Genomic DNA, 15,540 nt, shown 5'->3' with positions numbered 1-15,540 from the left:
CCTCCGTCTCAGCCTGAGCTCGCTCTCCTTCCCCAGAGGCTGCGACTATTAAGGATTTGGTGGAATTCTTTTGTTAATCTTCAAGGGTTTGGTTGGTTTCCTCCCATCGGTGGCCTCACACCTTTACCGTGATGCAGCTTTGTAAACACCATGCAGCGCTGCCCAAACTGTGCAGGCACACACGTGTCTCCGCCCCGTCCTGACACGTGTTGACGTGCAGAGGCCTCGTCCACGTGCCTCACTGGAGGCAACCCTGCACCACAGACACCCGGGCGCGAGTCCCTTCCTGTGATGACAGATTTTAGGTTCTTTCCATCTTCTTGTCATTGTCGGAATTGCTGAAAGGACCATCCGCATCCATGTCCCTGTTTTTTAATTAACCATTTTTAAAACCGAAGTATAGTTGATTTTTATCCATCTTCCCTGGTAGCTCAGATGGCAAAGAATCTGCCGGCAATGCAGGAGACCTGGGTTTGATCCCTGGGTGGGGAAGATCCCCTGGAAAAGGGAAAGGCTACCCACTCCAGTGTTCTTGCCTGGAGAATTCCATGGACTCAACATGGACAGTCCATGGGGTCACCAAGAGTCGGACATGACTGAGTAGCGAACACTTTCCTTTCACACTTGATTTACAATGCTCTGAGTTTCAGGCGCATAGCAAAGCGATTCAGCTATACCTATGCATTCTTTTTCAAAGTTTTCCCTTACAGGTTATTACAAGGTATGAATACAGTTCCCTGCGCTCTGCTGTAGGGCCTGCTGGCCATCTAGCTTATATGTAGCGATGCGTATCTGCTAATCCCGAACTCCTCATTTCCCCTCCACCCCACCCCTAACCATAGTCCGTTTTCTATGTCTGTGAACATCTTTCTGTTCTGCAAATAAGTTCGTTTCTTAGATTCCACATGCTAGTGACATCATATAGGCTTTTCCTTCCTCCTCCTGGCTTTCTTCACTTCGTGCAATCATCTCCAGGTCCACGAATGTCGCTGCGAATGGCGCTGTTCGTTCTTTTTATGGCTGAGTAATAGTCCACCGCGCGCGTGCGTGTGTGTGTGTGTGTGTGTGTGTGCGTGTGCGTGTGTGTGTTCTGTGTCCCTTCATCTGTCGACAGACATGTCTTTGCTATCGTGACTAATGCTGCCAGGCACACGGCCACGCCCATCTTTTTCATTACAGTTTTGTCTGGATATATGCCCAGGCTTCTGGATCGTGTGGTGGCTCTATTTTCAGTCTATTGAGGAATCTCACACCAACTTACAGTCCCACCAATGGTGCAGGGGGCTCCCTTCTCACACCCTCCCCTAAACCACCAATGGTGCAGGGGGCTCCCTTCTCACACCCTCCCCTAGTTTATCTGTAGACTTTCTGACGACGGCCATTCTGACCGTGTGAGGTGGTCGCTCCCTGTAGTTCCAGCTTGCATTCTTTAAGAATGAGCAAAGTTGGAAGCGTCTTTTTCGTGTGCCTGTTGGCCATCTCTGTGTCCTCTCTGAAGAAAAGTCTGTTTAGATCTCTGCCCACTGTCGATTGGGCTGTTTGCTGTTTTTGCGCTGAGCTCTATGAGCTGTCTGCGTATTTGGGAAACTCACCCCTAGCCTACTGCATCATTCACAGGGATTTTCTCCCAGTCTGCAGGTTGTCTTTTTATTTCGTTTACGGCCTCCTTTGCTATGCAAAGGCTTTTAAGTTTAATTAGGTCCCATTTGTTCATTCTTGTTTTTATTTCCATTACTCTAGCAGATGAAGCCAAAAAGATACTGCTCAGGTTTATGTCAGAGAGAGTTCCGCCTGTGCTCCTCCAGGAGTGCTACTGCGTCCAGCCTGGCACGTGGGCCTTCCCTCCATCTTGAGGGCTTCAGGAGGTGGTGCTGGAGAATGTTTTGACATCATTCTCTTTAAGGGCTTGTCTGTTTATGCATCTCTGGCTGGCTGGGTCTCTGCTGCTTTTGCCTGGCTTTTCTCCGGCTGCGGCGACCAGGCTTCTCACTGTGACTCCTCTCGTTGGGGAGAGCAGGCTCCGGCTCCACGGTCTCGGGCCTCAGTCCTTCCGGCTGCCGGCTCTGGACATAGGCTCAGTAGCTGTGGCGCACGGACTTGGTTGCCCTGTGGCACGTGAGACCCTCCTGGACCAGGGATCGGAGCTGCGACTGCTGCACTGAGCCGCCAGGAAGCCCTAACTTCACTCTCTTACAGGCAGCTGCCCGCCTTTCCCGGTGCCGCTTACTGAAGAGACTGCCTCTTCCTCTTCGTGTGCTCTTGCCTCCTTGCCGCCCTAGCGCCCCAGAATCTGCGCCTTTTTTCTCCTCCTCAGCCCACAGGTTCTCAGACAAGGAGGCTGAGCCTCACTTGCCACTTGCACCCACAAACCCGCGTCCAGCCTGAGGCTTAAGGCTGAGATGTTCCCCCAGGAACTGTTTCTGGACGGTTATTCCCTGTGGTCTCCCAGGGCCTCAGCTCTGAGCCGACACTTTGCCCAGCAGGTCGCCCTCCTGGCCCTTAACCAGAGCTGCTCGACACACACTCACATCCTGACCCGGAATTCCCAAGCGCCTCACACAGGTGTGGAGACGCTGCACCGCTGGGCGACTGGGCCGGACAACAGCGCTCCATCCTGAACCTCAGAGCAAGGTCCAAACAGCGAAAAGACGCTGCCGGGGGGCCTTTGTGACACTCCCCACCGTCAGTGGGGACGGGGTCGATGTGTCTGTCAGACCCCAAGACGAGAAAAGCAGGGGACACCCACAGAGCAAACCCCCAGGCAGGTCTCCAGACCTGTCTCCAGCAGACCAGCATGGGCAGAGCGGCTCCGATGGTGGACAGATGGACACACACAGCACGGAGGGGCAGAGGCAGACGCCCGACAGTGCGTGTGGGCGTGTCCATGGGGACCCACACGCCTGCATGCACAATGCGCGTGCGTGGGGGGGCACTGCACGCACGTGAGCACGCGTGTGCACGTGTGAGCACGTCTGCACGTGTGCGCATGTGTGTGCGTGTGTCTGCACACGCGAGCGCGTGTCTGAACCTGTGTGCACGTGTGTGCACATGTGCACGTGTGAGCATGTGTGTGCGTGTCTGCACGTGTGAGCATGTGTGTGCGTGTCTGCACGTGTGAGCGTGTGTGTGCGTGTCTGCACGTGTGAGCATGTGTGTGCGTGTCTGCACGTGTGAGCATGTGTGTGCGTGTGTCTGCACGTGTGAGTGTGTGTGTGCGTGTCTGCACGTGTGAGCATGTGTGTGCGTGTGTCTGCACACGCGAGCGCGTGTCTGAACCTGTGTGCACACGTGTGTCCCGGGCGTGCACAGCGCGTGGGCAGGCACACACCCAGGATGGAGACCTTGCTGAGAAACTTCTCGTACATCCTGCGCTTCCTCAGCGTGCTGCCCTGCGGGGAGGAGACAGAGAAGCAGGTGTTCAGAGGGCTCCGCGCCCCAGCCCCTCCCACGTTCTCCAAATCCCCACGTGACCCTGAACCCCTGAAAGGAGGCCCTCGGGGCGTTCCGTGTCCCACAAGCCCCTCAAGCGAGCAGGGGTCTGAGGGGCTGCCGCCACGGAGCCCAGACCACCCACTCCCCCCGGGGTCTCACACGACCCACAGCCTCACCCAGACTCACGCGGGAAGGGGCGCCACGAGGCCGACCTTCAAGGGGCTACAGAAGCACTGGGCCCAAAGCCCACCCCTCACTAGACATCCTCACGCCCTGACCAGCTGCCCACCCTGAGCCTCGGTTTCCTCATCTGGACAACGGGGTATCCTAATTCCTGTCCCCACAGGACTCCGTGAAGGCTAGGTGAGCAAACATCAGTGAACCGGCCTGGTGGGGGGACCCCAGCCTCCTAGCCCCGGGGCTCCACCTCCCTGTCAACTCCCATGATTCCCTGGTTCGGGGCCAGACCAGCATAGCAAAGGCGGCGTCTCAATTTCAGAATTATGGAGGTTCCCGGCCTGCCCCCAAGAAGCCCAGAGACTCCCTGGGGGGCCTTCATCCAGCAGAGCCCCCACAGGGCTGGGATCCAAGACGCCCTCGTAGCTGACCAAGAGGGCAGGGACCAGGCTTCTGAAGCGCTTGGTGGTGGCTGTGCAGGGGATACGGCGTCTGGGAGGCCAGCGGCAGAACCCAGGGCTCGTGGGGCCTGGTGTGTCCGCAGGCGGCAGGTCTGGACGCTCACGGGGGCGGCTTGCTCAGCTCAGCACAGCCCCCAGCCAGAGCTGAGCCACCTCAGACCCCGCCGGCCCAGAGAAAGGCGTTTCTTTGAAGGATAATTTATATTCCCGCTGACCTCCCGGCAGCTACGCCCGCCCGCTGGAATGCAGGCGTGTTTGCCCGGCAACCCCAGACATTAAAGCCACCACAACCGGCCCATCCGTCTCCCACCGCAGGACGACAGCTGGAGGCGGCCGCCCGGGACCCTCGGGCGGGGAGACCCGCCCCACAGACAGGCCAAGGGGCCTCCCGTTGGAGCTCTCCTCCAGGGTGAGGCGGGGTGGGGGGGTTGCCGGCAGGATCCCCACCTGGGGGCTTGTCTGCCAGCAGCTCAGGGGGCTTCATGCCTGGTGAGATGGCGCCACACGGACCCCCAGCGCCAGGACAGGGCCTGCCCGAGGCCACGCGGGAGATGCTAGTGGGGCCTGGACCTGCGTCCCGAGCGCTGCTCACAGGACCCAGGCCACCGGCATGAGCAGGCCCTGGCACCTCCCTGGTACCTGCAGTCTCGGCCTGTTTCCACGTCTCTGCGCTGTGGTCCCGGTGGGCCGAGACCACCTACACCCCCCACGCAGCACCTACACCTCGAGGCCCCTGCGACCCCTCCAGCCACCATCCGTCACACGCCCGCCCCCCAGCACAGCAAAGCCGGACCCCCACTGACCCCGACGGATGGGCGGGGGGCAGACCGCGCTTCCTGGTGGCCCGCCCCACTGCCAGCAAGGGGCACGCCCCTCCCAGCCCCTACCGCCTGGCACAGCCTGAGGCCACCCCGAACCCACTGCCCAGAGGAAGGCTCCTGCTGCTGCTCCCTGCGGGCCCAGGGGCAGGTCTGTCCTAAGACAGGAACCGAAAGCGTCCACGCAGACCCCCTGCCCTGTCCCAGCCGCACGGTGTGAGCTGGCGCTGAGGACAGGCAGGGGACCTGGGTCCCGGGGGACAGCAGGGCTCTGGTCAAAGCGCACACACCCTGGACAGCACTGCCCGAGGACCCTGGAGGCTCCTGACCCCCAACCCCTGACTCCTGAGCCCAGAGCGTTTGCAGCGCTTCTGCCTGCCGGGCACTCGGGGTGCAGCTCGGGGGACGGTGCGGACCCGCCAGGCTGAGGAGGCATCTACGCGGCTAAGGTGACTCTCCAAGCTGGACCGACTGCTCCGAGCGCGCTGTCCCCTACACACGAAGGCCCAGCCGGCCCTGCAGCGTGAAACAAAGCTCCCCACCACCTGGCCGGCTCCCACGAGGAGTGGGCCCTAGGCTCTGCGGCCCTCCCTCACGGTTGGGAGCAGGGGCCCAAACACGTGGGGTGGGGGCCCAGGACACGGTCCCGAGGGTCTTGGGTCACCCCGGGCAAGCGGGGCTCTGGAGCCCCCGGCCCAGCCTCTGCGACAGGATGCTACACACACCAGCTCCAACTGGGGGCCTCATGAAAGAGTCAGGATGAACAAGCGCTCCCGGCGCTCGAAGGAGAGAAGTCTGGGGGCCCTGGGCCCTGTCCGGGGCCCCGGGGAGAAGGCCCCACTCTGCTCAGAAGCGGCAGGTGTGGCTGGTCTCACCAAGCTCCATCCATCCGTCTATACCACGCAGAGCCGGGGCACGTCCCGGACGGGCGTGCATGGGTTCAAAGGTGGCTGGTCCTCTCCCTGGAGACACCAGCCCCCACCCGGCATCCCCCACGCATGTCCAGCTCAGGCTCCATTCATCGCGCGGCAGGCACACCCGCATCCGCCCAGGCCGCAGTCTGATGCAGAAACGGACGCCGTCACGGACACTCCCTTCCGAGTGGGCCGCACTGTCATTTTCCTCCCGAAACGCAGGGCTCCACCGGCTCCAGGCACGGCCACGGCTATTCTTAGTGCCCAGGGATCCAGAATTAAAACAGAGGAAGCGCCGGCTGCCTTGGTGGTTTGGGAACTTCCCTGAATATCAGGTTCCAGGCACAGAAACCCCACAGCCAAGAACGACCGGGTATGGACGGGGGCGGGGGAGGGGGGGGAACAATGGCTTATGCAACGGGGCCAGGTGCGCGGAGCCGCCAGCACGCCAGCACGGGGGAGGGCGCCCTCGGGGGAGGCAGGACCGGGCAGGTTTGAGGCCAAAGAGAGGGGGCCGCATTCCTCAAGGACGGGCCTCGCTGGGCAGGGCGGGGCAGGGCCTCTGGGCACACGGCGGGCGCCCAGTGGATGACCCCAGAGTGTGTGGACGAGGGGCTGCATGAAACAGAGGCCTCCAGGACTGAACTGGACCCCAGCGCATCACAAGGACCAGGCGCGACAGTGGGACCCTCTAGAGGGGCCCCCGGGGCCAGATCGCTGTGCAGGCTCAGCCGGGACTGAGTGCGCAGGGCCTGTCCTGAACACCCTGGAGCCCCCACCACAGTCCCCCCGAAGCCGCAGAGCCCAGCTGGTCTTTGGGAGACGACCGAGGCCTGAGGGCCCGTGGCAAGGGCACGTGCAGCCCCCGGGTCTCCTGGCACGGCGTTCCTTCAGTGACCTCCCTCCAGGCCGGCAGGGCCCCTGGATTGCAGGCCCACAGGAGTCAGCTCCGAGCAGACACCTTCCCCCACTGCTGGGGGCTGCACTCAGCCCAGGCCCGCCAGCACCACCCTTACCAGCCCAGAAAAGCACCCAGGCCAGCAGTCCCCCGGGGAAGGTGATAGCCAAGGAGCGCGACTCCCTCAACGAGCCGGCACTCGGCTCCCAGGGGCCGCGGGCCAGGGCCCTGGGCCATGAGGGGACTCCCCCAGACCAGTGCAGCCAGCCAGGGCCTCCCGACTCCCCTCGCCCTGCCCAGTCTGGAAGGCTCTCCACCCTCACCCGGAAGGCCCAGGGTGGCCCCTGCCACTCCTCTGCCCACACCCCTGCAGGGGCACCTGGCAGTGGGGGTCTGAGTCCAGGACCCCCGGGGGCTGAGGGCCCAAGGACCCGGCCCTCCCACCACCGCCTCCTGCCCTGAGACCCGGCATCCTGGCCACCTCCCCACTGGTCCACACACACGCCAGCCAGGCCTGCACCCCAGGGCCTCGGCAGCGGCTGCCCCCACTGCGCAGACACTCTCCTCCCGGACGGCCAAGGGCTCCCCGCTGCAGGCCTCTCTCAACACTGCCTTGCCACAGGGGACCTTGGGGAGGGGCTTCGGGCTTCCCGTGAAGCAGCGGGCCCTGCCCCCACCTGCCTTTCTGCTCTGTCACCCTCTCTGGAGACTGTCGCCAGGAGACACGTCTGCTCTGCCATCCCCTCCCCCAGCACGTCAGCCTCCCCGCCCCTGGCAGGCCCCAGCAGAGGAGCAGGCAGTGAGTGTGTGGGATGAACGCTGAGTGGGCAGGGGAAGGCCCAGCCGCCACTGCCTGGGAAGGGCCCCCTCCGCCCAGGAGCTCATCTCCAGAGCCCTCGGAAAACACGGGCCCTGTTGTTCCCAAGAGCCCCACCATAGCAAGCACAGGTGTGTGCACCTACGCCCAAAACGGGAAGAGAGGAGGTGGCTGCACATAAGAAAACCTAAGATGACTGTTGCCCGGTAAGGAAGCCGAGAGGCCTGCGTCCTGCCCAGGGCTGTGGTCCTCCTTGCTGTCCCAGCAGTCGCTGGGCTCCTCCTGGGAACTCACTCCACCCCCCTGGAGGAAAATTACCTTACGGCACAGAAAGGCAGCTGGAGCTCCAGCCATCACCGCCACACTCCAGACTGTTGTAAGGAGAAGGGGAAGGAGAGCAAAGGGGCCCCCAGCTGCCTGCCTGTCTTTTGGGTAAATTTCCAGAACCTCCCCAACACCCGCCCCCCATCTCATCCCGCCTCATCCCACCCGGCCACAACCGGGGTTCCTGTGAGATGCTTGGCGGGTGTCAGACTCAACTGGTGCCCTCCCAGCCCTGGTGGGGCACCCCTGAGGCACCGCTCACTCACTCACCATGAGGATCCGCCGGTAGCTGTCCCGGTCAATGCCCCAGAGCTTGAGGTCCGTCTTGGCCTTCACGGTCGCTGCCCTGGGGGTGCCATAGATGAGGGCCAGCTCCCCAAAGCTCCCGCCTTCACTGATGCTGGTCACCCACTCTCCGTTCACGTACACCTGCAGGGGTCAGGGGACAGTGTCGGGGGCCTGGGGTCAGGGGACAGTGTCGGGGGTCGGGGACAGTGTCGGGGGCCAGGGGTCAGGGGACAGTGTCGGGGGCCTGGGGTCAGGGGACAGTGTCGGGGGCCTGGGGTCAGGGGACAGTGTCGGGGGCCAGGGGTCACCCACCCTCTGCCCACGCACTCCTGCAGGGCACAGGGCCTGGGGGCCGGGGTCACACTGCCACTTGCTGCATGGGGAGCCCCCCACAGCACCCCCGGGGGGGGCAGGAGGTCCCTGCACCCCGACATGGGACTCGGCTGTGCTCTGCCCAGCCCAGGACCAGCCAAGGTGCCCACCTCACGCCCAGTCCCACCCGGACCGAGGCTGGACAGGCACAAAGATGGAGGTGCTGTCAGCGCCGACCCCGGCCAGGCCCCTGGCGGACGCAACGCTCAGGACCCCCACCTCCCAGGCCAGGCTGCACTCCACTCCTCACCCGGAGACCCCACCAGGCGCCACCCTGTCAGGATGCTCGTGCCCCACCCAGGCGACCCCTCCAACCCAGCTGCCTCGTTCACAAGCTGCCCTCCCGTCTGTCCCAGGCTCCAAGTAGCCTGGGCCCTCGCTCACCTCCACCCGCAGGCCCCGCGGCCCCCCCGGGCCCCCCCCGCCCCTCGGGCAGCGCCCAAGCACCCAGGCCTGCTGTCAATGGGAGCGGAGGCCAGCGCCCAGGGCTGAGCCTGGAGGCGGACAAGGTTCCCTTTCAGCTGGCGCGGGCGGTGGCCCGGTACAGCGTCGCGACTGTGTGCTGGCTGCAGGTCCGCGTCCTGCCAGAATGGCCCGGATTGTTCATTATGTGGACTCACTCACTACCAACTAACACAACCTCTGTTCATCGCCTCGGTGTCAATGAGCTTGGAGAATGGCTCCCATTGGCAAAAAGCGTGCGTGTTGGGGAAGAATGGACTGCGGCGAATCATGGAAGCGATTATTGCTGACTCAATGGCGCATTATCTTGGCCAAGACAGGCTCAGAGTCGCTAGTCTGTGGACGCCACACCGGTGATACTGTGTGCGATGTGAGCAGGGTGGGGAGAAGGGCTGGCCTGCTGCGCACAGGGCGCTGGGGGTGAGATACGACAGGCGGGGACCTCCTCCCGCGAGCGCCGGCCCGCCCAACCCCGCCAGGAGCCAGGAGACACAGCAGCGAGGCCCTGGGGCCAGGGCGAGGCCCGTCCTCCCATAGGGAGGGCGCGTATCAGCCAGGCTCTGCCCCGAGACGCTCTCCACCGGCCCGTCCCTGGAGACTCCGGTTGTCCCAAAGGGACCAGAGTCCACGCAGAGGTGGTCATGGCGACCGGGGCCGGCCTGGATGGCCCTCCGCAAACAGGGCTCACGTGTTGGCAGAGCGCACGGGGCTTACGTCGTGTCTGCAGAGCGCACGGGGCTCACGTGTCATGTCTGTAGAGCCTGCGTGGGGCTCGCATGTCTGCAGAGTGCACGGGGCTCGCACGTCGTGTCTGCAGAGCACACGGGGCTCACGTGTCGTGTCTGTAGAGCCTGCGTGGGGCTCGCGTGTCTGCAGAGCGCACGGGGCTGGCGCGACGTGTCCGCAGAGCCCGCAAGGGGCTCGCGCGTCTGTAGCGCCCTCTCTGCCTGGACACGCCCCCATGTGTGCAGCGCCGAGCTCTCCCGCCACCCAGCTCAGGCGCTGAGCGTCTCCGGGCGCCAGGATCTCCCAGGACTCTCCGGCGCTCCGTGCCTGAGGGTGTCCGTGGGGCGGCTGGCCTGGGCCCCCGCGCTGCGCCCTGAGTGCTGGGTTTGGCCCGTGGTTCTCACGGCCGCACCAGTACCATCTGTGAGTGATGGACGCCGCCCAGCCTCAGCTCCGACGTGGCCGCGAACCTCCTGGCGGGTGACTCAATGCCTCCTCTCTCATGTGTGAGGCAAGGTGGGGACCCCCGACCCACTGAGCAGCACCCCCAGTCTGCACCAGCTCGCCCTCCCCCTTGGCTCCGGGTCACCACAGCGCCGCGGCCTCGCGGGAACGAGGAGCCACTGCCTCGGGCGCCGGCCCATCACCCCCGACGAGACAGGGCCCCCGGGAGCAGGGCAGGTGCTTAGCAGCCCCACTTTCCCAGGGTGCACCCCAGAGAGAGGGCAGGCAGCTGCACTCCAGGCACACCCCAGCAAGGGCACCCGGGCCAGAGCGCGTCCCTGGGGGCCGTGAGGACCCCTTTCCTCACAGAGCCCCGACCGCATCCTCAGAGTCCTGAGAGAGAAGCATTGTGCGGAGCCGAGGAGGGGCCAGGCCGCCCCCGAGCACAAAGGCCCGTCCTTCTCGGGGCCCTGGCTGCCTTTAGCACGGCCGCACGGCCCCGGCCCCAGCCCGGCTGGCACGCAACGGGCTCCCCGGGCTCGGTTGCATTTTTGTTGCTCCCTGTTGTGTAGGGGAGGGGTGGGAGGCTGCGCTGGCTGCACCCACGCTCCCGCCGCCGCTGCAGGTCTCCAGGCAGACCCGACGCCCCATCCGCTGTTCCTGCCGGCTTATTCAGCCACTGTCACCCAAGGTCACCCCAGCACTGGGGCGCCCTGCGTGTTCTCACCGCCGGCTTCAGCAGCAGGAAGCACACGGATTCCAGCTCACAGGGGCTCACTGACCAGCGGCTCAGCGATGATTATCCAGGTGTGACCGTCCTCAAGGCGTCCCTGGGGGCTCAGCTGGTGAAGAGCCCGCCCGCAACGCGGGAGACCTGGGCTCCACCCCTGGGCTGGGAAGAGCGCCTGGAGAGGGGAAAGGCTGCCCACTCCAGTGTTCTGGCCTGGAGAAGCCCATGGACTGTAGTCCATGGGGTCGTGAACAGCAGGACACGACTGAGTGACTTTTTCACTTTCAACCGTCCTTAAAACAAGCTGCAGGCACCGGAGAGAAAGGAGGAAGAGGATCCGGGGAAGAGCCACCGCACGAGACTGTTGAGGGGAGACTCGAGCCCAGCCCAAGGGGTCCTGTGCAAAGACCAGGGGTGAAGAGAGCTGGAGGGAGACGGGCCAGGACGTGCAAGAAGCCCGAGGCAGGACTGGACTCGGAGGATCCGAGTGCGGCAAGACCGTGTGGGGAGGCCATGCAGAGAGGCCACATGGGGGGCCACAGGGTGCAGGCCACACGGGGAGGCCACGGGGTGCAGGCCACACGGGGAGAGGTGTGTCTCGGGAACACTGAAGGTTCCGGCAGGGCTGAGGCCAGCTCACAGCCAGGACGCGCCCCCGCTACAGCCGGAGCCCAGCTTGGGCCACCCAGAGGGGAACAAGGGTCAGCGAGGGGACCCCAGACGCTGGCCAGGATGCTTGACGGGTGGTCTGCAGACCAGGTGCACAGCATCACCTGGGAACCTGCCCCCCAACAACGACCTATCAACCCAGAGCCCCAGGGGTGTGGTCCAGGACGTCACAGGTGACGCTGATGCCCACCCACCATGGACCAGTTCACGTTCCAACTTTGGACAGAGGTGGAGGTGGTGGCCGAGACACAGCAACCTGCTCGATGACACCCCCAAAGCAGAGCCACCCTCACTGGGGGGGCTTCAGACGCTCCCAGCCCCGCCGATCCAGGCAGCGAGAACACGTGAGGCTGCCCCCAAAGCAGAGCCACCCTCACTGGGGGGGCTTCGGACGGCCCCAGCCCCACCGATCCAGGCAGCGAGAACACGTGAGGCTGCCTGCCCGCCTGCTCCTGCCCACAAGGACACTTCAGTTCAACATGCGACGCCACAGAAAACAGAAAATCCTCTGAAGCAACCGGGTAAGCGGAGACAGTCACCGAGTGATCCACTCACTGGAGGGGGTGGAGTCCTGCGACCTCAGACCCGCCCCTCCTGCAGGTATTTCCCACGTAACCCGGAGCCACCTGGGCGAGGAAGCAAGCCGGGCGTGCCAGCCGCTGTTGTTTTTGGTTCCACAGGCGATGAGAAAAGTTAATGGCCCAGCTCCGCCGCGTCCCGGGCTCCAGCCACAAAGAGCGGGAGTGTCTGGGCAGGTGAGCCCAGGCCTGCAGCCGCTCTTCCAGGGTAAACCGGGTCACGAGCCTCAGGCCTCTTTAGTCCAAGAGCCTGGCGGGGTCGGGGGCTGACCGGCCCATTTTGCTTGACAGCAGCTCCCCCAGGCCTCTCTGCTGGACCCCATCTGCGGAGCCCGAACCACGTGGGTGATGACGTGGGGTCAGCATCCTCTCCCCGGTGACCGGCCACCAGCTCGGTTCACTCCGTGGACCTGCCACGCTCTCGGCCCTCCCCTGCAAACCTCACACTCCCCAGGGGCCCACAGGCAGGACCCCAGCGCACGCGTCCCGTCTGGAGGGCCACATGCTCCAGGGTCACCGTGCAGCCTGTCAGGGGCCGCGTGCCGGCCGTGCATAAGGGCCGACGCCCTCCCCAACCTCTCATCACGCCACCAGCACCACGGGGCGCGCTGGGTCACCTGCTCCCCAATTCCAGAGCGGCCTCTGGCCACAATGGAGTCTCCAGGACCCCCGCAGAGACCTAAGAGGGTGAAGGGCCCCCAGTCGCCCCCTGCGGGTGAGGCACTGCAGGAGAGCTTCACAGCCAGCTGGGGGCCACGGCCGCCCTGCATCTAGGAAGTGGCCAGCCAGCAGACGGCACCCAGAGCAGGACGCCCAGGTCCCCACACGGCCCGTCGTCCACAGCAGCACTGGTTACGGCGGGAGCCACGCGGCGGGCACGCTCGCTGATGAGCAAGACGGGGGTCCTCTCCGTGACTCCTCTCCGTGACCCGGCGGACAGGCCCGGAGCTCCACCACCTGCTGCACGTGGCCCAACCTTGGGAGGCGCCGCTCAGTGGGATGAGCCCAACCCAGGGCAGACGCCGTGTGCTTCTGCTTCTGCGAGGCCCCTGGAGGCGCCAGGCTCACAGTGATGATGGAACACAGGGGATGGGGGCAGGGGCTGGGGGAGGGCCCGGGGTTAGACGTTAATGGGGACAGAGTCTCGGTCTGGGAAGATGAGAACATTCTGGAGATGGCGGTGGGAGGGCCGTTCAACAGCGTGAACATGCTCATGGCCCCGAACTGGACTCTAAAGGTTAAGACGGCGGCTTCCACGGTGTGTGTGCTTTACCGACTGAAAAAAAACCCAGAACACCAGGCGAGCAGACTGACCGGCCGTGACCCGCGGAGCCAGACGGCCCTGGGTGCCCTGTCCCCCGAGCCCCCACCTCCGGAGGCTGGACGCGGCCGTGCCCACAGACGTCTGGTGAGGCGGGAGGGGCCCTGGGCCGGGGCAGAGCATGGGGTGTGGCAGGCTCCCCCCAGGAGGCCCCACAGCACCAGGTGCCCGGACGGCCGGGTGGGGAGGAACAGCGCTCCTGAGCCACGAAGCTGGCCATGGACGCCCTTCCGAGTGCTAATGCTACGTTCCATGAAAAAGACAAATTGGGAGACATTCTTATACTTAGAAAGAAGGATTATAGCTCTCGGCAGTACACACACTGCGGCCGGCACCGTCCGCATCTCCCTGGAAAACCGTAATTTAAACCGAGCTGGCGCTTCTGGCATCCGGTCAGCCGGCCGCTGCCACCAGGGCACTGCTGGTCAGGGGGCAGCGTTCAGCCCGCAGAGGGGGCTCTGGATGGCCACCCCCAACCCCTCCTGTTAAACGCAGAGTGGGGCCTCTGGGGAGGCCTGTGTCTTGGGGGCTTCAGGGTCACAGTGCAGTGGTCCCAGCCTCTGCTCCCCACACCCCTTCGGAGGCCCCCGAGACCCTCACACGCGTCCGGTCTGCGGTCCGCGGTCACTCCCCGCCCCCGAAGGCAGGGCCAGAAGCATGGCCCCAGGCCGGGAGAAGGTGCACTTTCAGACCCGGAGCAGGGACGACAGCCAGGGTTAGGGCGCGTCTGGCAGCTCTCTTCCCGGGTTCCTGACGGACCACCTCTGGTCCTCCGCACGGGGCCGCCCCCACGGCCCACACCTCAGGCTCCCAGCCACCCCGCACCCACCGGCCGCTGGAGGAGCCGCTGAGGCCGACACAGGAATGGCCTTGCAGTCACCACCTTGCCCCATCTGGACCTACGGCCCAAGCTGGAGACCGCAGCCAGGAGGCGGCATCTGCCCACGGGCCTGAGCATCTGGGCTCCAGGAGGCTCCATGATAACCTCCTGGGCTGACACAGAAACGCCACGGCTCAGGCATGCGGGCCCAGGTCTGCGTGGAGGACGCAGGCCGAGGGTCACGTCTCAGGGACCCCAACAACCTTCAGGTTCCTAGAATGACAAGGACGGGACTCTGGGCCACAGGGCGGCCATGCCCGTGTCTGCTGGCCAGGGAGAACCCAGGCTTGATCGTCTCAACTTTCAGGGAGCCCCATGCCCTGGGGGAGCCCGGTGGCTCTGCCTGGGTGGGGTCTTAAAGGATGGATAGGAGTTTGCAAGGCACGGCAGGAACAAGAACAGGACAGGACGGCCAGAGGCTCCCTGGGAACTGCCTTCTTGGCCATCTCCCCAACCCTCACGCACCCCGGGGGCAACGTCGTGTCCCCAAGAGCGTATCCTCAGGGCTCTGCAAGGGCCCAGCAGAAGACAAGCGCTCGCTCAACATCTGAGCCAGAAAATGAGGGCCAGATGGAGGGCAGAGGAGAGGAGGCGCAGAGGCCGAGGAGCAGGAGGAGCCGGCAGGGCTCAGGCCCCGAGTGACCTGGGCCCGGGCCACGAGTCCACAGCCCTGCGGGGGCCCCAGGCGGCCGGGTCCGAGGCGCTGTAGCCCGTATGTCTCGCTGCGGCTGGCTCTGGGACCGGCTGGCAGCCACAGTCGGCCCAGCCTGTGGCCTCCCCCACCACCTGCCCTGGGGCCCTCCCTCCGGCTCCCGCCTCAGTTTCCTCTGTCGGGGGAGACAGGACGGCTCCCGCCCAAGGACTGCTCCAGGCCCGAGCCCAGGACGAGAGAAACCCCGAGCCCGTGCAGCTCGCCCAGAGGTCCCCACACTGTCACCTCCTGTGGCTCCAGAAGCTGAGGGCCGCAGCCACGTGGACACAGGCTCGCTGCTGGGGGACATGGGGAGAAAGTGCCCCCTACCTGGGATGCCCGGCTGGCCGCCACCCCAAGGATGGGCAGGCAGGGGAGCCAGGGGCCTCAAGGACACGCCCTGACCCTGCGGGACCCAGGGACATACTCACCCTGAGTTTGGGGGGCAGGGGGCCGCAGTCCATGCGGAGGCAGCCTTAAATAGACGCCCCAGGATCAGGCGCCCAAGCTGGACTGAATCAGGGCCACCGGCAGAGCC

General features: G+C 64.7%; 1 protein-coding gene across 6 annotated transcripts in view; it reads right to left on the bottom strand.

Moving 5' to 3' along the window:
• PRKAR1B (protein kinase cAMP-dependent type I regulatory subunit beta) overlaps nt 1-15,540 on the bottom strand; it is a 74,666-nt gene that overhangs the window by 13,239 nt on the left and 45,887 nt on the right. For all 6 annotated transcript variants that reach the window (XR_011252587.1, XM_069569729.1, XM_069569728.1 and 3 more), the window contains 2 exons: nt 8,112-8,270; nt 3,329-3,389 (listed from right to left, as the gene is read on the bottom strand). Coding sequence is in view for 5 of the 6 variants with exons in the window: in XM_069569729.1 (XP_069425830.1) it covers nt 3,329-3,389; nt 8,112-8,270 (220 nt within the window). In the remaining variant the exon portion in view is untranslated. The remainder of the gene's footprint in view (nt 1-3,328; nt 3,390-8,111; nt 8,271-15,540) is intronic.

Source organism: Ovis canadensis, chromosome 24, assembly GCF_042477335.2.
Source record: "Ovis canadensis isolate MfBH-ARS-UI-01 breed Bighorn chromosome 24, ARS-UI_OviCan_v2, whole genome shotgun sequence".
In the NCBI taxonomy this organism is placed as follows: domain Eukaryota; kingdom Metazoa; phylum Chordata; class Mammalia; order Artiodactyla; family Bovidae; genus Ovis; species Ovis canadensis.
The sequence above is the reverse complement of the archived record's forward strand: the minus strand, read 5'-3'. Positions and strand labels throughout refer to the sequence as shown.